The sequence below is a fragment of the Martes martes genome (genome assembly GCF_963455335.1).
Source record: "Martes martes genome assembly, chromosome: 13".
In the NCBI taxonomy this organism is placed as follows: domain Eukaryota; kingdom Metazoa; phylum Chordata; class Mammalia; order Carnivora; family Mustelidae; genus Martes; species Martes martes.
Genome location: NC_137901.1, coordinates 4707750 through 4729810, shown reverse-complemented (window position 1 = coordinate 4729810; position 22061 = coordinate 4707750). Strand labels below are relative to the sequence as shown.

Sequence of the window (22061 nt, the reverse complement as noted above, 5' to 3'; positions counted from 1 at the left end):
TAAAAAAAATCACCCAAAACTAGAAAATCGCCATTTTCTAAACTCTAAAAGAAATTGATTCAGGCAAGGATTAGTAATGGAGATCAAATCTATTAAATGAAAGAATTCTGGGAAACAGGACATTTAGAAATGAAGTATAAAATTTCCCCTATAAAATACTGTTACCAAAAATGTTTAACTTGAGGGGCACCTGGGTGGCTCAGTCAGTTAACCATCTGCCTTCAGCACAGGTCATATTCCAGGGTCTTGGGATTGAGCTTGGTTTCAAGTTCCCTGCTTAGTGGGGAACCTGCTTCTCCTTCTCCTTCTGCTGCTCCGCGCTTGTGCTCTCTCTCCCTCTCTCTCTCAAGTAAAATAAATAAAATCTTTAAGGAAAAAAAAAAAGGAGGAAACAACAAGACAAAGCAGAACAGGGGGCAGTCTACATTCCTCTTCCGTTTCACTCAACTGAGGTCTCCTCCCTCTCAGCCTTCTCCAGTCTTTGTCTCGGCTTTGGTGAGCATGACAAACATGGATGCAGTATATATAGAAGGGTGGTTTCTCTTTGTTCTTATCCTGGACAGATGCTACACTTTCTCGAATTCCTTCGAGAAAGAAGGGAAGAAGTTTGGGGTGGGCGGGGGAGGCACAGCAGGGCTAAACAGTAAGGAAAGTATCAGCAGAAAAGATGAGTAGAGAATATTCCAGAAGGCAGAGACATGGTAATGAAGGAGACGGAGCTCAAGACTAAAGACACTAGATCTAGCCACGGGATTTCATAAGTCCTAGGATGAGGTATGGGTATGGGAAGACAGAGTGCCAACAGATGATCAGTGAAGAGACAATTCTTAACTCAGATATAAAAACTGGTCCCCTGTTGTCTCCAACCTTTTAATTTCATACTGGTACAAAAAATCAATTATTTTCACCTTTCTTGGTAAAGAGATTGCGAAACGTGCCACACAGGTAGAAAATTCCACCGCTGTGCATATCAACATGGAGCTGGTAGCCATGCAGTCCATACTCTGGGTGGTCATCCAAAAGAGGGGTATGAGGAGGTAGCTCGTAGGGGCTAAAAAGCAAAACAAAACATACACACAAGTTTGTCAACACCAGAAATAAAATGTTTAAGCTGAAAATACTCTTTAAAAAAAAAATTAGCATCCATCCAAACACCAGCTCCTATCAATCGTCTACAGGGTTCCCAATAATCTTCCACACCAGGGACTTGAAAGGACCGCCTTGTGTTCCCTTCACCAACTTCTATAAAAACGGGCAAAGGAATGAGTTCCATAAGTATTCCCCAGATGACCGCGGATGAGCGTGTTTCTGGGATGTGCCTAGGCCAGCAGCTCTGCAAAGACGGCTCTGCTCGTCAGAAGTCTCAGGGGCCAGAGGATGCAGCCGCTTGGCAGAAGCCGCTCGGCAGGAGAATGCACCGAACAACAGACCTACAGAGCAGGAACCCAGGCTGAAGAGCCACAGCTGTGATGAACAGTTCTATTCGGTAAGAAAAACCTTCCTGTGTAAGGCAGCAAACTCAAAAGCATCCAGGAGCTTTTCAGATATTTTTTTTTTAAATTGAGTATGAGAGCAGTCATGAAATGAAAAGCATATTCCCCAACTGAAGACCTTCAAATTCATCGAAAGACACACACTGTGTGGACCAAGCAAAACGCACCTGCAGACCCAACTTGGTCAGATGTCTGCGTGCCTTGCAAGATATAAAAACACACATTAGTGCAAAGAATGGGAAGCATCTTGAGGCACCGGCATCTTGTGGTAATGACACACTATCCGGCATAACAAGCTAATGACACGCTATCCTGCCCCCCCATAGTACTGTTCTACTGGGGACATAATCCTGAACCCAGAACAAATAAAGCAAATGTGTGCTCATGAATAATCCAATTATTTTAGCAACAGCTAAGTAATTACACCTGTTGGCTTGTGTCTACTGATTGAAAACAGAAGATCTTGTAGCTATTCTCAGGATATTAAGATGGTATCAACTTCTAATCCTTTACATTGACTACACAAAAATTTAATACACCCACATATAAATACATACACAGTGGCTGAGCCTAACGTGCTCTTCTCCACAAGGTGATGGAAATGAAGATTTGCCATTACAAAAGCCAGTTCTTCCTCCCTCTGAAAAGTTAATTAGAAAGAATACATTTTCAACTGAAATATTTTCATCTTTCACAAGGTCGCAGCACATTCATCTTATGGATAGATGCAGTTTCTTACCACTGCAAGATCACCACAGTCCTAAAGCATTATTCCTGCTAATACACTATTCCTGCTAATACCATCCAGTAAGACTTACATGGCATACTGACAGCAGGACCACGATTCACCCAAATACACAGAGCGTGCGGTACCAAAAGGATTAACATCCTGTGATGTCAATCACATCACCAGCACTTGTGAAATATCAAAATACTCTATTATATGTGCATCGTGAAAATACACACGGTTCATTTCAGGTTCTTTCAAACTCTTTCCCAAGACAAGGACAATACTGGTAAGACCTTCACATATACAAGATTAATTCCACAAATACTTAACATCGGTGGCACAGGTTCCTCTCTTGAGTACCTGCTTGACTTGGCAAAGTCAGTGGGAATGAACAGATTCAGCCACCAGGTTGAGTAGTAGAAAATGTGACTGTAGAGGAACAGACATCCATTCCTGCCCAAATTCACAGCTGACACTGACTGGTGGAGATAACCCAGAATGGTCGAGCTGAGGCACCGCTCTCCGGTAGCCAGCCAGAGGATGATCGGCCCAACCAGGGTCCTCATAACTACGTGGGCCAACACAGACAGATGAATTCAAGTCAAGGAGGTGCCCAACAAGCCAACAGCTGTGTGGGCCACAAGTCACCCTCACACAGAGAGCGAAGGAGGGATAGGAAAACTGATGGCCCCAGCAGGTTGAGAAAGACAAAGTATGACAAGAGGTCGATGCTGTAGATCTTGGTTCTGCCGAGCCTCGCTCAGACTTGTGGACTGCTATTCTCGTTTGTGAACTTCCATCTTAAAGCCCCCACAAACCGAGGCCACAGATCTCCATCCACATGTGGTGCACAGGAAACATCACACTGTTATGCTCGTCGCCGAAGTGACTGCCCAGAAAGTAACCCCAAAGGAGGGAGCCAGTCAACAGTCTCACCCTGGGAAAAAAGAAACCTCATCTAGTGGGAGAGGAGAACTCTTTAGACACTGTCTCCTGAAAGGCAGATTACATGTAAGGCCACACATACTGGATCAGAAACACATGTGGAGACTGAGTAAACACACAGTAAGAGACCCTCTGGCAGACACAGGATGTGAAAGGAGGAGGAAGGAGCAGGGACTGCTGGGAAGCAGGAAGGGGGAGACTCCCATGACACAGGAGGGAGAACGTGAACAAGACCATGCAGACAGGAACCCGTAGCCTATCATTGGTGACAGCAGAACAGCAGAGGGGCCTCCATTGAACAGGGGGTGGTTTAGCGAAGAAAATGAAGTTGCTGGAGCGTAAAACAGACCGTGGTTATTGGAAAGTTGGAGGGACCTCACAGTTGGTGTCATGCATAATGGTGAGTCAACATGGAGCGGGGAGGGAGATGGCACAGTGCAGGCAGGGACTCGAACCTTACCTTCCACAGCCCCACCAGGAGGCCTGGCTGTAGACAGAAGATCCGAATCAGGCTGTCGCAGCCAATCATGGAGGATTCAGTTAAGTTACTTAGATTGTACTTTGCAATTAAAGAATGCCACCGAGGTCTTTGCACATCCATGCCAAAGAAAGGAAAGAGAGAAATGAGTTTTCACATCTGGAGTATTATCAATTCTGTCTAGTGTACCTAAGAAGACTTTAGAAGAGCATGCTAATAATGTGCACCTTGTTAATGAACAGTGTGGGGACGGTCAGGGGACATAAACAACTCCTACAAATAAAAGGAAAATGGACACACCCAAGTTTCTCACCCCACTGGTTTCCTTCCCCTCCTCCTCGCTCTTACTATCAACTCAATAGCTCAGAAGTAGAAGAGTCATGAGGGTGAGAAAGAACCATCTTCTCTCCTCTTCCCCTCAGAGCCCAGCACAATGCAATCACCAAAAGTAGATTCCCATATGTACTCCTAATCAAGGGACATAATGCATAAGCAAAGATGAAATATTTTAAATGACAAAAAAGGGGGGGGTCTCAGGGTGCTGTCTGAAAGCAGATATATCTACCTTTTAAAATTTTATCAAGGATAACTCAGAGAGGGTGAAAATTCTAATATTAGAAAATGAATTTAAACCAAAGTCTCCTGAGTGCTGTCACGAAGGAGATCCACTGTGAATTGCGTGTTGAATTAATGTCTAAGAGGAAGTAACACCTCAGATGTGTAAGGAAACACAACTCTGCTATTCATCATAAGAGGTAAAAACAACAGAATGAAACCTTCTAAAGTGCTACAATGGTAAATATAGATATATCTATATAAGATATATAGAGAAATTATATAGGTATAGAAATTATAAGGCAGGTGAGCTCTCAGTGGCCAATTAACATAGCTTACCATTAGAGGCAAGTCCCTACGGAGCTGGGGCCACGTGGCCTTCCAGCATTCTCCTCCAGCACCCAAGACACCAGGTGGCAGGAGAAAGGTATTCAAATGTTCACTTAGTAAAAGAATCAGAAAACTAAGGAGTTCCTCAGTGGCACTGTTTCCAAGTGGGAGCGTGAGAGGGGGAGGCTTTAAGCATCAGAACCAGATCGGCAGCTTCCAGACTACCCTGGTCTCTCCCTCAACCTTCAAAGGACTTTTTGGGCTGAAAACCACAGAGGTTAGGGAGTGGTGGTCGGCGAGCGTGCATGTGATGTGTGACCTAAAAATATACCCCAGTTGGTTAGAATACACAGGGAGAGAGCCAAACATAGGGTTAGGAACCCAAGTCTGGTGCCAAGGAAACCTTAGATCCAACCCCAAGGTGCTCAGAAATGGCAGTCACTGCCTCTATGGTTATCAGTGTGGACAGATGAGGCCGAGCAGGGCATGAAAACCCCCCTCTCACACTCTTCAGTGGGCCCAAAAGGAGACTAGTCATACCACAGCTGCACAGCAGTTTAAACAAACTCCAGAGAGAACGGGCTAAGTCCCTATGTGCCTTGGCTTCACGGGCCACACAGAGAGGAGAAACGAAGGCTACTATCTTGGAGACATATAGCATAAATCACAGCACGGGGAATTCTTGCAGAGGAGAAAATTTAGTAAGTCTGACTAGAAAGGTACCAAATACAGGAAAATTCAAATTGCAAATTACATAAATAAGGCTTTCACTATTCTTGAAAATCTTCTCATGGATGAAACAAAAAAGACTCAAATAACAATCACAAGGTTTCTCCTTTGCTGTCACACAGATGCATGTGAGAATTTCTGCACGATAAAAGCATTCACTCTCCCACTTGCAACAAAGAGCCCCTCAAAACAGATTCCTAAAAAACACTTTCAATGTCTGTTCCCCACAGCTTATCAAACACTTTCTGAAGTCCACTGAGTTTTAATGGAAATAAATTACACTAAATCAATTTTCCCGACGAATTCTAGCACTTCTCCCACTGCACAGTATCTAGGATTCCTGACTCATATGGCAGTTTTCAGGAGCAAAATAGCTTTAACTCAGCTTTACAGTTCAAGCCTATCCACTTCATCTTCCATGACCATCTTAATTGATGTTAATAATGTTGTCCTAATACTATAAATAATATTTTGTGATATGCCAAGTAACATATTGTTTGTATTAGTACAGAGACAGTGGACTGATTCTCCAAACACCATTTCCTAGTGCATGAAACTAAACACTATCTTAGAAAAATCTGGAGTCTATCATGATACCATACGAAATTTCAGAGATTTATCCAAATACAGGTACCAATTATAAAAGTGAACATGCTTCCGAAATATCTTCAGTAATATAATCAGGGAAAATCATTCATGTGCTATTCTTAGTAGCATTAAGTTTATTTTCAGAATAAAATGAGCCCAGCTTTATCACCACTGAGAAGCCCAGCGCTCACATTCCCAGCACAAGGAGAAACCTAACCCTGAAACATCCTCAAAGAATCAGCACCAGAGATCTGAAGCTAAAACAAGGTCACAGGTTACAGAGTTGTAAAAATGTGTCTGTGTCCAGGGAAGCCATGAAAGAACGCTGTCGCACCACGATAATACCTTCCATCCCAAGGGCACATGTGACATGTGAGAGAAACCTGGGGTGGAAACCCAGCACGCAGGCTGGTAGGAACAATGCCTGGTAAATGCCATGGCAACGTCAAAGGATGTCGGGCAGCCAAGGAGGCAGTCGAGGGCAGGAAACCAACCCTGGAGAAGGCAGCTATGACCTCTGTACCTCTACGTGCGCAGGGCCTTCTATGTAGCTGCGCTCGCGCTCGGAGGTCAGGATGGTAGAGAAGGCAGCATCTGGCTTTTAGGAGAAAGGGACTAATGACCAGCAGAGTGAGCAGGAGAGACTTGGAATGCATGTGGATGCAGCACAGAGCCCTAAGTGAGGACTCGGTGCACATCAGCAAGGTGACACCCACGGATCTGACTAATGCACTTGACAGTGAAACCTTCTGACCCTCTTCACAACAGCCACACACGCTCAGCACTCCTCGCCATCATCACCAACCCCTTCCACACATGGGAAAGCTGAGGCACAGAGAGGCTAAGCCACTGGCCCAAGGTCACACACCCAGTCAGTCCAACAGAAAGGCACATAAAAGTAAGAATCATTACCTTAGGACCTAATGTTTAAACTATGATTACTGTACAACTTACTAAAAACAGATATAATAGCTTTGTATATCTTTGTGTTAAAATGGTCAAAACTAAGGACTCAAAAGGTTAGCCATCCGTCACCTAGGAATTTTGCTAACTAGAATACTATTCTCTGTTACAGACAACTAACATATGAGGACACCAAATTTAGATCTAATCATAAATGTTAAAAATCCATTCTTTTTCTATTCTACAGTGATCTGGAATGCATGAGAAGTCTTTAAGATGAAATCAAATTAAAATACGCTGATGGTATTTTTAACTTACAAGTATTTACACCTAAGATGTTCTCACCCAAAGGTTCTGTTGAATTAGTACTTACCCATTTTTGGAGGGGGTTTTAGACCGGTCCATAAAAACTGGCGTCACACCACACAAATCTAAGGCTGACAGCATGGCTAGCTGTGGCCAGTTTCTGCCATACCACATAATCGTCACTGATGAATCATGTACAGAAAGGTCAGTGTGTTCCATGATGTACTCTTGTCCATTTTTTGCTTTCAATATAATTACCCAACATAAACCAGATATTCTGGAGAAAGAAAAGCTAAAAATGATTGCCTTGTTGCAGGAGGAAAAAAACAAAACAACCACCAAAAAAACCCCGCTAAAGTCGACTACACATATCATCTCTAAAGTATCTAATTCCTGAAAAGCCGAAGCTGAAGTTCTTCAAAAGCACCCAATGTAAATGTTCAGTTCATCAATGATTCTCTCTACAGAGCTTTTCTCCTCACCCATCAAACAGTCACCGAACGCCTCCCATGTTCTCAGAACTGGCGATACACGAGTTCTGCCCAGAAGGAAAGGCGCTCTGGGTACTCCTGCTTGACTACAGCAGATTCCTAGGTTATTTCTGCTTCGCATAAAAACTTCGGGCCATGTATACGGAATTGGGAAATTACTAAACGGCTAACAGGTGCACAGGAACATACGAATCTATCAAAAGACGGTCCCTTACAGGCTAAGCTGCACCTGTGTCCTCACACACAGGGTCCCCTGGGCTTATGTCATCCTTTCCACAGTGACGGGCACATAAATGTTAAACGGGGCCCTCAAGTAACTGCCGCGCATGGCTCAAGAGGGCGCTTGTACCTGAGGGCCTCTTTGGTTTTGACGGGAAGGCCTGTGTACGGGTTGACAGGCTGGAGAACCTGAGCGAGCGCGGCTTTTACAGATGCTCTTTGCTTTGTAATATATTCTTTCTTCCAATATCCAGCTTCTTTATCCTCAACCGACAGTGAGTTCATAGATACAGCGGTCTTCTCTGCTGAGTTAACTTTCCAGTTACATCTTTTAGGTGAAAATGCAGTTGTATAGATTCTGAACCAAATAAAACTGGGGGAGAAGAGGAGCCACATTAATGAAGAGACACTGTCATGCCCCTGCAGTAGCAACAGATTACCTCAGAGATGCACGATCGTTTTTAAACAGTCCGAGTCCACGAATAAATCAAACCGAACATTTACAGTTGCTCATGTGTTATGGTGAACTGCAGTTTGAGGTAAGTGTTTCAGATTCACCAACCCCAGAAACACACACTAAAAGGAAAAGCTTGTTTCCCAGGGTCAAGTTAAAATGAGTGATCTCATGGTCTTTGGCATCCTCCAAACCACTGCCTTTCTACAGCAATAAAATGGAATAACAGATTGCAGAGAGATAACAAGAAATACACCTGGTGATTCCCATTGTGTACTTTTAAGTATGTACCTTTTTAAAAGATCAGAAAAGAACCATCTACACATACACACACAGAGAAATGTCAGCACCAATGGAATTGTATGTTATTTTTGATTTCTATGTTTAATTTTTCCACAAGGAACACATTATGCTTGCACAAAGAGAAGAAAGTGAAAAAACTCACTGCATAATGAGCGGGAAAAAAAATCACAGTATTTTTTGATCACTGTGTTAAGCATTAATTTGAGGACTTTGTAAAGGTTAACTAGTTGAATCATCAACGAACCCAGACAGTAGCTACTATTACTGTCCCCACCGAACAGACACTGTAACGGAGCCCCCGTGCGAAGCTGCGGCCCAGGCGCATGGGTGTATGTTGAGGAGACGGAAGACCCGGGGTCGCCCCCGCAGCCTCTGCCAGAGCTCACACACCTGCCTGCGGGGCTCTTGGCCTCTTCAGTAACAGCGAATGAACTTGAGGGAACCAAGTAATTTACCCGAACGCAAAGAGCCAATCAGCCACAAGGTTGAATCCAAACTCAGCTCAGAGCCCCCCCCCCCCCCCCCCGGGCCCCTCCCGCCTGTCCACCCAGAGGCCAGGAGCTCGGAGCGGTGGCAGCCAGCAGGGGCCGAAGCGAGCCCAAGGCAGCCCTCTCCCAGCCACTGGTCGCCTTCAGGGAAAGACAGAAACTTCTCTTGGGGGACACTGAGGCGGGGCTAAACTCGGTTTCTACAACGCAGAGTGCGCTTTACCTGAATAAATGCAACGACACGCTGACCCCCGTCTCCGCTCTTCGGGTCCTTGCACGTGGGATGACGCGGCCGCGGCCCAGAGGCAGCGAGGAGAAGGCGGCCCCGCGCCGGGGACCCCCGCGCCCCCGAGGCAAGCCTGTGCCCCGCGGGCCGGCGCACCCGGTGCTGCCGCCGCCGCGAGGCGCCCCGCGGACACAGCCCGAACCGGACCCCACGGCGACTCTGTCTAGGCCGCACTGGCCAGTCCTTTCTCTCCCCACGGAAGCCTCCGCGCCAAGTCTTCTGCCCTCGGGTGTTTACGGTCTCAGCTCAGAAACATCCGGCCTTTGCCACCTGAGCTAAGGGCTGCAAAACGACGACGACTGAGCTCCGTCTAGGTAAATCGGACGCGGTTTCGCCAAAAGCCCTCGAGCAGGCAGTTTGACAAACTCCCTTGACAGAGAAGCTTGTGCCCGTTTCTGCGGACTGACGTCCCCGTCATTCGCACCTCGACCGCGGGCACCGCTCGCACCGCAGCGGACTCGGCTCCCGTGCACGCGCCGGCTCCTGACCCGCGAGCGCGCGCCGGGCCCCACACCGCGTCGGGCACCGCCACACCCGCCAACTGGGCCACCTGCGGGAGAACCGCTTCCGCGCACGTCAGCCGACCGCGCTTACCGCAGTGAAGCCGGAAAAGAACTCTTTATAGAATTAAAATCCGGTGTGGATGGTTCCACGTGATTATTGATAAAATACAAATGTCAAGTGTAAGACGCTTCAACAAGTACTTAAAGCCCAGACACATTCCTTTCTTGATCCCCATCCTGCTAGAGGACTAAGGTGGATTTGAGGACAAGAGCGTATTTAGCTATTCTGACTACCAGTCAGGCACAGACAAACTTCAATCAAACAAGATGTTGACAAAATGGGGCCAATTTATTGTTCTAATGAACAGCGTTAACGCGCCCTTTTTGAAGTCTGACTATAAGATCAGACAACGACTCTTAAAAATAAAATTCAACATGGGGGGGTGCCTAGGTGGCTCACTCAGTTGAGCACCTGATTCTTTTTTTTTTTTTTTTAAAGATTTTATTTACTTACTTGAAAGAGAGAGAGCACAAGCAGGAGGAGTGGCAGGAGCACCTGACTCGCTATTTTGGCTCCAGTCATGGTCTTGGAGCGGTGGGATTGAGCCCCTTGTTAGGCTCCACGTTCAGGGTACAGTCGGCTTGAGAGTCTCTCCTTCTCCCCCACTCCCCTGCTCATGTTTGTGCACACGTTAGCTCTTTAAAGTAAACAAATAAAATCTTTAAAAAATAAAAAAATAAAATTCAATGTATGCAATTTAGATATTTCTTATAATAAGAAAACAAACACACAGGTAATTGCATCAGAAGCTCAGATTTTTAAAGGACAACTCCCAAGAAAGTGGGATGGGCATATAATTAATAAAAAAAGTATGCAAGGAACATCACTAGAGGTGTGTCCCCAAATCCCCTGGAAGGCCCAGTGCCTACACCATCTGGGCCCGTGAAGGTCAGTGGGGAGAGGTGATGTTGAGAGAAACAAAGCTATTTATAATTTATCGGCTTATTGAGCAATCGGGACTCTATCCTTTAACAATGTAAGAACCCCCCGAAAAAGCTAGTTTGGGATATTTAATTGACCCCCTTCATGAAAATGCCTTACTGCACTTTGCTTTAGTGAATGTCTTCACCTCTTATTAGGAGTCATTAAGAAAGAGACACAAAAATTGCTTGACATCCATTCTAGAGTTATTGTCAAGAATAGGCTTATTTCCCTTGAACCTACACTGAACCCATTTGTGTGCATACCGACACATACTGACATACTGACACATACTGACATACTGACACATACTGACACTGAAGATATAGTCTTCCATACAGGAGACAAGAGCACACCAATAACAAGTTTGATCTTTTTCAGTTCATGCAAAGATACTCCTTTTTTTTTAAGTGTATAAATGCAAATCACTGGGAATATCCATTTGACCACTTAAAGCATTAGACATACTACATCTGTGTCTAGAAACACTTTCAAAATTAATTCTTTTAAATTAAAAAAAAAAATGGTTAGAACAGTCTTACTAGTTTCCATGACTTCTACCAAAGCACCGTCAAAAGAGGACAGAGAGATTTGGTTTCCTCCTTACTTGTCATTGGCCAGATGATAAAAGCGCCTGTTCACACATCCAGCACACAGCAGGGTCACAGCGTCCAAGTAGGAAAAGATCTTCAGCAACATTTCTGAGGGCATCCTGGGAGAGGAGAAGAAATCAGAGAGGCAGGCGAGCATTTGAGCTAAAAGATACCCAGAAAACAACTGGCTGTTCACCACCAGAGAGCGACCAGCACCCCTCCTGTATGCGAGGCAACCTGCACCCTTATCTTCCACCGGTTTCTCAAGTGAAATGTCCTGCTACCGCAATCCCCGTGACCTACACGAATCCACAGACCTAGGTCATGGCGAGCTAACTCCCTTGGCACGTTACCCATATTCACACACTGTGAACCCACAGGCAGGATTTCCCTATCTCCCTCATGAAAGTACCCATCGTTCTTCAGTGAGATAAAATGAAGTAAGAGAAAAAGAATGCATTCTTAGCTATTCATTAAAAAATAACACAGAATCTTCCTCCTCAGAAAAGAAGAAGGAGAAGCAGCAGCAGAAGAAACTGGAATAGGAAATATCCACTTCTCTTCCACCGAACCCATACCACCCCTCGTGCACCCCCTTTCAACACATCCTCACACTTGAAACCTTCCTCCGGCACTTTAAGGAAACTCCAAGCCCCTTAAGATTGTCTGAACTTTCTTTTCCTTTCTCATTTATTGCCTAAATAAATGTCATTGAGCTGAATTCTCAAGACCCCATGTATTTCTATGATCTTACACTTTTACAAAACAAGTATCAGAACCTGAGCGTGCCCAGAAAGCCTTACCAACGTTAGGAAGTCAGGAACAGGCACCTCTGGACCTGAGGCTGGAAGAAAGCAAGCCACGAAAGACTGTGGGGCAAGGGGCAGGGGCTGGGGACAGAGAACTGGGCCAGTAAAACTCTTCGGCCAATGTAAAATGGCTTGCCCCTGTCTCCACTTTCGATTTCAACGACTTTACCTTTTTAAATTATAATGAAAGTCAGGTTATCAAATGTTTCATAGGGAAATAATCAGTCCTAAGATTCCGACAACAGTGAGAAAGAATTAAATGGATCCTCGGAGAAAGATGATGAATGCAAGACTTGCCTGCTCTGCGTCACCAGGCTGAGCTACCCCCACTCAAAAGCTTTGGGGATATTCAACCAGAGACTCCCTGATTTGTTAAACAAGCGGTTTTGCTTAGGGATTAATTAAATCCCTCCTGCCAAATGAAATTCCTTACATTCAGAGTCAATAAATTAGACTCTTTAAGCGGCAAAATGTTGCTAATGCAGAGATGGCAAAGTTGCAAGAAAATACATTTTGTGACCATTTGGATTACTTATTGCACACAGTTTTCATATTTTGATTCAACTGTTTCACAAAAACTCATAGTTATTATTTTATAAGCAAATGCAATCTTTAAAAAAAATGTAGAGCTGGGCTTAAAGGAAACATTTCAGAGAAGTATCTGGCAAATCTTATCCAGGAAGAATTATTTAATTAGACTAAAATCCTATTCAAAGGCCATTAGAGAGGTTCACCTTCCTACCCAGCAGACTAAGATAATGAAGGGAGAAGGGCTCTCCCTGTACTTCTAGCAAAAGCAGAAAACCCCCACTTTATAGTTAGAACAGTAGAGATCAAAGACATTCTTAATTATTGTTCATGAGGTATCCTCAAAGCTGGAAAAATCACTATCCATACCATACTGGGTCACTCTGTGTGGGATTCTAACTGTTTCATACTGCAGAGGATGGAGGTGGGGGAGGATGGGGAAGGAGACAGGAAAGTGAGAGGCAGGACAATCCTAGAAACTCACAAAGTGTCAGAGCACAGTATCTAGTACAGAGAAGGTCCTCGGATATTTGACAAACAGAGAAACCAAATGAATATTCGTTCTATTTCTTGTATCAGATTTTTGTATGACAGACAGTGCTCTCAGAGTACAGTGTTTAAAGCTTAAATTGCTGTCCTTAATTAACTCTTTTTTAGTTCTCATTTCTTTTTTTAAAGACTTTTTTATTTATTTATTTGACAGACACAGATCACAAGTAGGCAGAGAGGCAGGCAGAGAGAGAGGGGGAAGCAGGCTTCCCGCTGAGCAGAGAGCCCGATGTGGGGCTCGATCCCAGGACCCTGGGATCATGACCTGAGCCGAAGGCAGAGACTTTAACCCACTGAGCCACCCAGGTGCCCCTAGTTCTCCTTTCTTTTTAAAAACACCTGAAAGTATGTACTCTGGTAGCTGAGTTATAGTATCAAAGCCCAAAACTTGAGATCAGGCAACTTACGTTTGAATCTGGATTTTGCAATACGCAGACTATGTGAGCCCTACTCCCCCCACTGGAAATGTCTGCAGTGATCACACGTGTTCAGGGTGCCACACAATGCTTAGCAGAGAGTTGGTGCTCCGGAAGCCTCAGTACAGCACAAATCCACAAGCATCTCAGCATCAAATTCAAATAATTAGTTAAAAAAAACAAAAACAAAAACAAAAAAAACCATCCTGCAGAACCTTGCCAGGGCAAAATGGGTTTGCAAAGCTCAGAAAGCTAACAGACCCAGAGGCCCCTGGAGCTTTTAGAAGAACACACGTTAAACTCCTTTCCACGGTTTCAAGCATTTTGATCAACTAGAACGTGAATAATTTTGAAGAACATTTTTTAAAAAGGAAAATTTACTTGTCACTTTTAGAAGTTCACTTCATAAACCTAGTCTAATAATGACAGTGGTGACAGGCTGATGACTCACAGCAAACTCTCCATGTTGTACTTTCTTCCTACGCAATTCTATTCTCAGCTCAGAGCAGCTTGGTATGTACAGCACTGGAACTTTCTCTAAGAACTCCACCCCAGAGCCCCCCAGAAGAGCGCCATCTACGAGGACTCACCTCTCCAGAGACACCGGCCGGTCTTTGGGGGGCTGCTCACAGCGCTTTTCCCGCCGGGCACACTGCTTCAGGGTGGCCCTTCCTGCACTCCTGGCGCCTGGCCCCTTTCTGAAGGTAAGACGGAAAAATCAAATTAGAATGACAGATGACCTGTCCAGTCCCCTCCACAGAACCGTACAGGGTTCATAAACTCCAAGAATGACTCACTGTAAAAGTTCATCTCGGGAAAGGGAAAGGGAAAGGAGGAAGGAAGGAGAGAAAGAAAGAAGGAAGGAAAGAAATAAGGAAGTGGGGAGTGGGGTGGGACAGGAGAGGGACTAGAAAACATTCCATGTGTCCTGAGTAAGCAAGCCTGAAACCTGGACTCACTCTGATGTGTTTTAAACAAAAAATTAATCGCTTCTGGCCTTTTGGCCAAGATCAAGTGTAGTAAACAAGAAGATTAAATATTTGCTTTTATAGGCTGTCAACATATCAAAGAGGTGCTGTAAAACTCACTTAATGGAACAAAAGGAAAAAATAAAATGTTATCAACGGGTCAGCTTCAACGGTGCAATAGCAGGAACCTAACGAAGAACAGCCTCAGTCAAGTAAGAAAAACCTCAGATTTGTGAACCAGAACTGCCCACATAATCTGCAGCTTTTCGGGTCTTTGAGCGATGGTAATGCTCCAACCCTAGCTCTGGCGATCATAGCCGCGGAAACACCAAGTACTCTGCTCCAATTTTTTTCACATTTTAAGTATCTCACGTTCAATGGATTATACTTTAACTGGCCATCTATTTTTTTAGTGGTACAAAAAAATAGTAAATCTTACAATCAATGGCTTTTAAGATTCAATGAAATAAGGTATACTATTTTATGCAGTTAGTTCTTTTCAGAAGTTCCTGAAATACGTTTTTATTAAAAACAGCCCTCCAGGGGCGCCTGGGTGGCTCAGTGGGTTAAAGCCTCTGCCTTCGGCTCAGGTCATGATCCCAGGGTCCTGGGATCGAGCCCCACATCGGGCTCTCTGCTCCGTGGAGAGCCTGCTTCCTCCTCTCTCTCCCTGCCTGCCTCTCTTGCCTACTTGTGATCTGTCAAATAAATAAATAAAATCTTAAAAAAAAAAAAAAAAAAAAACAGCCCTCCAAACCAGCTCTGCTCCACCGCAGCTCCGCAGGGATCTGAAACGCGGCCAGAAACCCAGGAAGGCACGGGGTCCGCGGCCTTCGGTTTCCAGGCAGCAGCCCCCAGACAGAGCGACTGGTAGGGACGCTAGTTATCTTGGAAAGCTTTGGAAGCCGCTTCTTGACCACACGCACAAACACACATACATCAATTACTGACCCGCCTCCCACCCAGTGTGTGACTAAAACCTGGGGGATAGATTCCACATGCCCAGTTCACCAACGTGCCTGTGCTCGGAGTACGTACTTCGTTCACCAAGAGTTTAGCACCCGCCCCCATTGTTCCTACCAAGCCGATTCCCTGGATATATTTGGACTAACAATCAGAAAGGATATGGGCAATAATTGGAGGCAAAATGAGGGCCATGAGATGTTGGAAGGAAGGGCAGTAATCTCTCTGGAAGTGGAAGAGCCAAAGCCCCAGGGACGGATCCGAACAGAGGCTGGTCCGAGATCCCAAGCGTGGCCCACCCCTCAGAGGCACAGGGACCGTACAGCCCACAACCCAGCACAGCCTGAAACCCACCGTGGAAACGGGCACGCCACCACGGGCACACCCGCAAGCACTCAAACTGCCTGATGATTCCCCACGGGCTTCCGAGCAGCCAGAGAACGAGTCTGTCCTCCCTTTATAGGTTTGTCTGTATCACGTCAGCCATCGTGCGGGTCGTGATCAGCCCTGGATAAACACGAGCTAGCATCTGCACATGGCACCTCCACCTGGGACAGGAGGGGCATGGTGAATCTCTCCAGATCCTGGAAGGTTAATAAATTCACCAAGGTAAAAAACACTGGCTCCCCAGGCCGCTCCATGCCAGCTTCTACGAAAGACACTCAACGTGCCAGGGAGTTCTTGGGAACGCAAAGAAGTTAGGCAGAACCAGTGGTACCCAATCTGTGCCCAGCAGAACAGGAAGGGAAGGAGAGCAGGCGGAAGAGGCCCTCCTTTGGAAAGTTCTGCCATGCCCTCCCCCTTTATTCAGAGATTTCCACCTGTGCACTTGATCTTTGTATTCCTGTTGAAAGTACTACTTAAGCAAAACTTTCCACAAAAGAAAAGCTTCAACTCCACTGACCTGGCTCTAACACAATAATAAGAAGTAAAATACAATTTCCTAATTGTGTTAGTGTCCTAGGGCGGCCTTAACAAACTGACTCAAACTAGCTGGCTTAAAACAACGGAAATTTATCGTCTCAGTCCTAGAGGCCAAAAGTCCAAAGTCAAGGTGTTGGGAGGGCCATGCTCCCTCCACAAAGTCTCTAGGGAAGAATCCTCCCTTGCCTCTTCCAGCTTCTGGTGGTTGGTGACAATCCTTGGTGTTCCTCACCTCATGGCCACTAGGATGGCCAGCTCTAACCTCCATCTTCCCCGGGTGTCTCCGGCTCTTCTTATCAGGACGCCAGTCACATCCTAACCCAGTGTGACCTCATCTTAGCTAATTACGTCTGCAAAGACCCCATTTCCAAATAAAATCACATCCTAGGGTCCTGGGTGAGCATGAATTTGGGGGACACCATTCAACACAATACACAATTTTTAAACATATGCATTTTTAAGTGATTTAAAAGCACTCCTTATTTTAAGTGGTCAACTTCTTGTAAATTCTGTGCCAATCTGTATTACATATTCCAAAATCAAATACCTTTAGTTGACAGAGGATTCTAACACATAAGCTTTAAGTAAAAGGCATTTCTATTACTTCTCCATCAAATAAATACTATCTGTCGGGACTTCCCAGCCAGTGACCCTTAGAGCCCTGGCAGTATGAACGGTCATTTCAAGAAGACTGGAGGTCTGTATCTATATGCTGTACGCAAAGACTGAGAAAAGCTTCCTTAACTTAAATGAATACTGCTGGAGTCCTCAAATGTAAATCTGTTTAAAAGCATTAGTAAATAGGGATGTCTGGGTGGCTCAGTTTGTTAAGCATCTGCCTTCGGCTTAAGTCATGATCTCAGGGTCCTGGAATGAGTCCTGTCTCAGCCTCCCTGCTCAGCAGGGAGTCTGCTTCTCCCTCTGTCTGCTATTCCCTCTGCTTGTGTTCTCTCTCTCTGACAAATAAATAAAATCTTAAAAAACAAAAGCACTAGTAAATTGATAACAGTTTTTTGCCATACATATTTCTTTTTTCTAATTAATTATTTTTTATTTATTTTCAGCGTAACAGAATTCATTGTTTATGCACCACACCCAGTGCTCCCTGCAAGACGTGCCCTCCATAATACCCACCACCTGGCTCCCCCAACCTCCCACCCCCCACCATACATATTTCTGCAATCAAAAAGTGTCAAAAAAAATAAAATCTATTATACCCTAAGTCTTTTCCAAGGGAGTCGAAGAAAAGTAAATTAATATGCTGTATCGATCCATTTCAATCTAGCAAACTGGCAAAGACCAAATAAAGAACACGCCTTCACTGCTGGGAGTGTAAACTGGTATAAACAATATGGAAGCCAAATCTGGTAGTATTTGTCAAGAGCCTTAAAAGGCACATGTATTCTTTTAAGCCAGGAATTTCACTTGTACAAAATATATCCCAAAGCAAGAAAATAAGCCCAAATATGTGACTCGAGAAAGTCCATCTCAGATCTGTCTACACTGAAGAACTTCCAGAGACAGGACGGGGACTGATGAGGCAGCCTGGCTCCATAAAGTGAGCAACACTCAGCCAAAAAATGGACATTTCAACACAGCGGAAGTGTCTGCACTAGACACAAGCTCATGACGTCTTCCAGATGGCTGCATGGCGGGTCCCTCACCTCCTTCAGGTATGCGTGCAAATGCCACCATCTCACTGACAACTCCTTTGGCTGTTCCCTCTCAAACTCCAACCCATACTACACACAGACACACACACACACGAGCACACGCCACATACATACATACATACATACGCACACACTTTAGGCCCCCTCCTTCTTTTTTTGCTTAGCACATATCACCATCCGTCACTACACATCCTATCTACTTCGTTCACATCACTGGAATTGTACGCTCCACATCCACAGGTCCTTTGCGTAAGTTTTGTTCACTCCTCATTCTTCACCCACAACATGCCTGGCGTACAGAGACAGTCAATTAATACCTGCTACATTAATAACATATCAGTTGAAAAAAGCAGGTTATATCAGGATACACTACATAATCATATTTTTGAATTTGTCTCTTAAGAGAAAAAATAAACACGCACAAAGGAAAAAGGTCTGGAAAGAAAGACAAGGTATTGACCAGTGATACGCCTGATTCACAGGATTACAAGGTTACAAGGTTTGGGGTGGTGGTTGTTTTTAAATGGGGGCTGAAGAACTGAAGTGACAGAATTCCACATATTTTCTAATATTTCTTAATATGTTAAATATGCAATAAACTATGGGACTTGAGTGGTTTTAATTTCAAAACTGAGAATCCCATACACAAGAAAGTTTGGACTCACAGTGTGATAGCACAATCCTTTAGGCAGGAGCAGTGGTTCCAAAGGCATTCGCACCATTCTGGATTACCAGCGGCCCTGAAATCTGGGGACACGGCTACAGAAAGCTCAAAAGTCCTTTGAAATCTCCTACTTGAGGTGCACCTGGGTGGCTCAGTGGGTTAAGCTTCTGCCTTCAGCTCAGGTCACGATCCCAGGGTCCTGGGATCGAGCCCTGCATCGGGCTCTCTGTTCAGCGGGGAGCCTGCCTCTCTGCCTATTTGTGATCTCTGTCTGTCAAATAAATAAATAAATAAAATCTTAAAAAAAAAAATCTCCTACTTGATCTTAAAAATTAATGCAAATGTTGCATTGTACTGGATGACTTACCTGTGGTTGTCTTGTTATACAAATGTATTATATTACTTAAAAGTTAAATTACTTAACATGTTTCCCCACAGCCACTGCATTCATTTAACATGTCAGGAGGATGCCCTGTGCATTTCCTGCCCACTGGCACCTACATGTTTGAGAAGTACAGCCTATCTGTTAAACTTTTCCATAATTAAAAGAGATCTCACGAATCCCTTTTTCACAAATCAGTTAGAATTACAGTTCTAACAAGGCACTTACAGCGACTCATTTAAGGTCTCAAGCTAGAGGCCAACAGCCCCAGAGACTCTCATCTCCTGACTGTCCCTCCAGAGCTCTTCCGACCGTATTATATTATTATACTCTATATTTTATCACTATTGCTTTTGGTATTATTGAAAGTACATCTCCATTTCTCCATAAAATACACCAATTGCACATTTTCAAGGGCCACACAATTAACAAATCAGTAGATTCCATGCATGTCTTCACATGGATTTATGCGTCTATAAAATTAAGTGCATACTTAGCTGACATAATTAGTAAAATGACATTTGGCTTAAAACTACTGTTTTTAAGTAATAAATTTTGTCTGATAGCTTTGAATAAAATCGATATTTAAAAATTTGCCTTCTTAAAAAAAAGAAAAAAATTATCTTCTGACAGATTTTTGATATTTGATAAACCAAAGAAACTAGACCAAGCAGAAATTAAGCCAACCTGATATTCTTTCTGCTATTTTCCTGACAGTTGATGACATTCACACATGTTCACATTTTTTCATTAAAAAGGGAGCTAGTGATTCCTTATTAAAGTCTAATTTTTTTTGCAGTGAGACAATAAAATCACCACCTACTTAGACCATCTGCAATCATTCTTGGCAGCTGATTGTTCTCCCCCATAAAGAATGGAGACCTCACCGAATCACAGGCTGACATGCGGGCTCCCGTGCCAGGCACTCTGTGTCATCACCAGGTAGTTCGCTCAACTTACAGAGTAACAGAAGATTCATCACATAAAAATCATCCTGCTCCCCACTGATAGAGCTCTCTATATAAAGACTCATTTTAGTAATCGTCGCCAATTGATTTAAAGTTCAAGGTTCCAAATTAAATGCCACTGTTTCTCTCCTACAGAACTTCTGAAGGCACCGACCCCATTTTAGTTGTCACGAGGCTTGTGGTATGCCTAGCACTATTCTCCAGAACCAACTATCACCATAATACTAAGGGGCAGAGCACCACTTCTGAAACCAGGGTGAGTGGGTAATGGATTCTAGACGAACATGGGACTATATCCTGAAGATTCAGGAAAACAAGAAGTAATTTAAGTTACTGAACTGTTAAATAACAGAACCATTTTTATAGGTAATCATAGACATTGGGTTTATTAGAAGGCAGAATACGCATGTGTTTTTTATATCTTTCAAATCATAAGGACTTGCAGGCAAAAGGAATTCTCGAGAATGCAGACTGTTCTTTGTATTGACCCTCTACCTGGCAAATACTGGGATGAGGTGTATAAAGCTATAAAATGAGAAGAATGTAATAAGGTAGCGCGATAGCGCACGGACACCTCTACCGGACTAGATCTTTCACTGAGAAATGAACCATTACCCTTGGAGTAAAGCTAAACATCCTTCTGGAGCGCACCTGCAGCCTCCTGCTCCCCCCTTCCGCATCTCCTCAACGTGACCTTCTCTCCCTGTAGAAGCGGACCCCCCTCAGAACCAGGGTGCCCACGAGAAAGGTAGCAGACGGGCTCTAGACGTCAGGACAAGAACAGCAGCCCAGCGCTCGGTCACAGAGACGGGCAGAAGGGGACAGGGGACTGAACACCAACGAGGGGCTGTCGGCAGGCCTCCCTGCAGGGTTTGCTGACTCGGTTTCAGCCGGAGCCACGCTCTCAGGCTGCGAGCTTGAGCTCCGCGGCGGGACTCCGCCCGGGGCGGGTGCAGCCTGCCGAAGACTCTCGGTCTCTCCTCTCCCTCTGCCCTCCCCAACTCTCTCTCTCCAGAAGAGGGAAGGAAGGAAAACGCAGGGCAGGCCTCCTGGAGGCTGGACGCGCAGAGACTGCCCCGGGAACGCGCGGTCCTCGACCACCCCCCACCACCACCACCACATTCCGTGCTGCGGGGCTGTGGCCTCCATCCAGGAGTCACGGGCGGGAGCGAAAAGTGGTACCTTCTGCGGAGAGTCCGCTTCCCTAACTTACAAACTCAGGAGGAGGAGAAAAGTGATTTCCGGCTCCAGAAGGAGCAAGCGGCTCGGAGGACGCGCTCTGCCCGGGCGCCCTCCCCGCCCCTCCGGGGACCGCACCGGCCCACAGGTGCAGCGCATCCGCGCGGCGGGGCGCGAGGCGCTGCGCCGAGGTTCCCAGGTCCCCACAGGGCCGAGAACTAAACGAAGGGGAGGAGGGAGGCTGTTCCCGGGGAAGCTGGTCTGCTAGTACCAGGACTGGCGGAAACCGCTCGTCTCCAGGCTGAGGAAATTCCCGCCCGCGGCTTCAGACCTCTCCCGCGCCACGAAGAGCCGCGAGCAACACGCCGCGCGGGGCCGGCGAAGGAAAGTAGGGGGGAAGGGTGACGGCGCAGTGACCCGACCCGCGGCCCCCGGACAGTCACCTGAACCCGGCGGGCCCCGCGGCCTCCCCGTCGGGCCCCGGGGCCGCGCCGACGCCGCCAGGCGGCAAACGCAGCGCCTGGAGGCCGCGCCAGTGCAGCTGCAGGAGCCGGCCGCGTCCCGTCGCCATGGAGACCCGGCGGCGCGCCCGAGGCGGAGCGGCGGCCGGAGGGAGGAGCGCGCCGCCCGGCGCCACGCCCACTCGGCGCCACGCCCACTCG

At 45.7% G+C, this 22061-nt stretch overlaps 1 protein-coding gene across 1 annotated transcript in view; it reads right to left on the bottom strand.

Moving 5' to 3' along the window:
• Positions 1 to 21970, bottom strand: part of FBXO15 (F-box protein 15) — a gene marked incomplete at its 5' end in the record, with an annotated part of 46718 nt that extends 24748 nt beyond the window's left edge. The window contains 8 exons of the mRNA XM_080821371.1: positions 909 to 1051; positions 2051 to 2133; positions 3629 to 3755; positions 7125 to 7334; positions 7898 to 8140; positions 11391 to 11495; positions 14269 to 14376; positions 21843 to 21970. Coding sequence (XP_080677497.1) covers positions 909 to 1051; positions 2051 to 2133; positions 3629 to 3755; positions 7125 to 7334; positions 7898 to 8140; positions 11391 to 11495; positions 14269 to 14376; positions 21843 to 21970 — 1147 coding nt within the window. The remainder of the gene's footprint in view (positions 1 to 908; positions 1052 to 2050; positions 2134 to 3628; positions 3756 to 7124; positions 7335 to 7897; positions 8141 to 11390; positions 11496 to 14268; positions 14377 to 21842) is intronic.
• Positions 21971 to 22061: the final 91 nt, after the last annotated feature.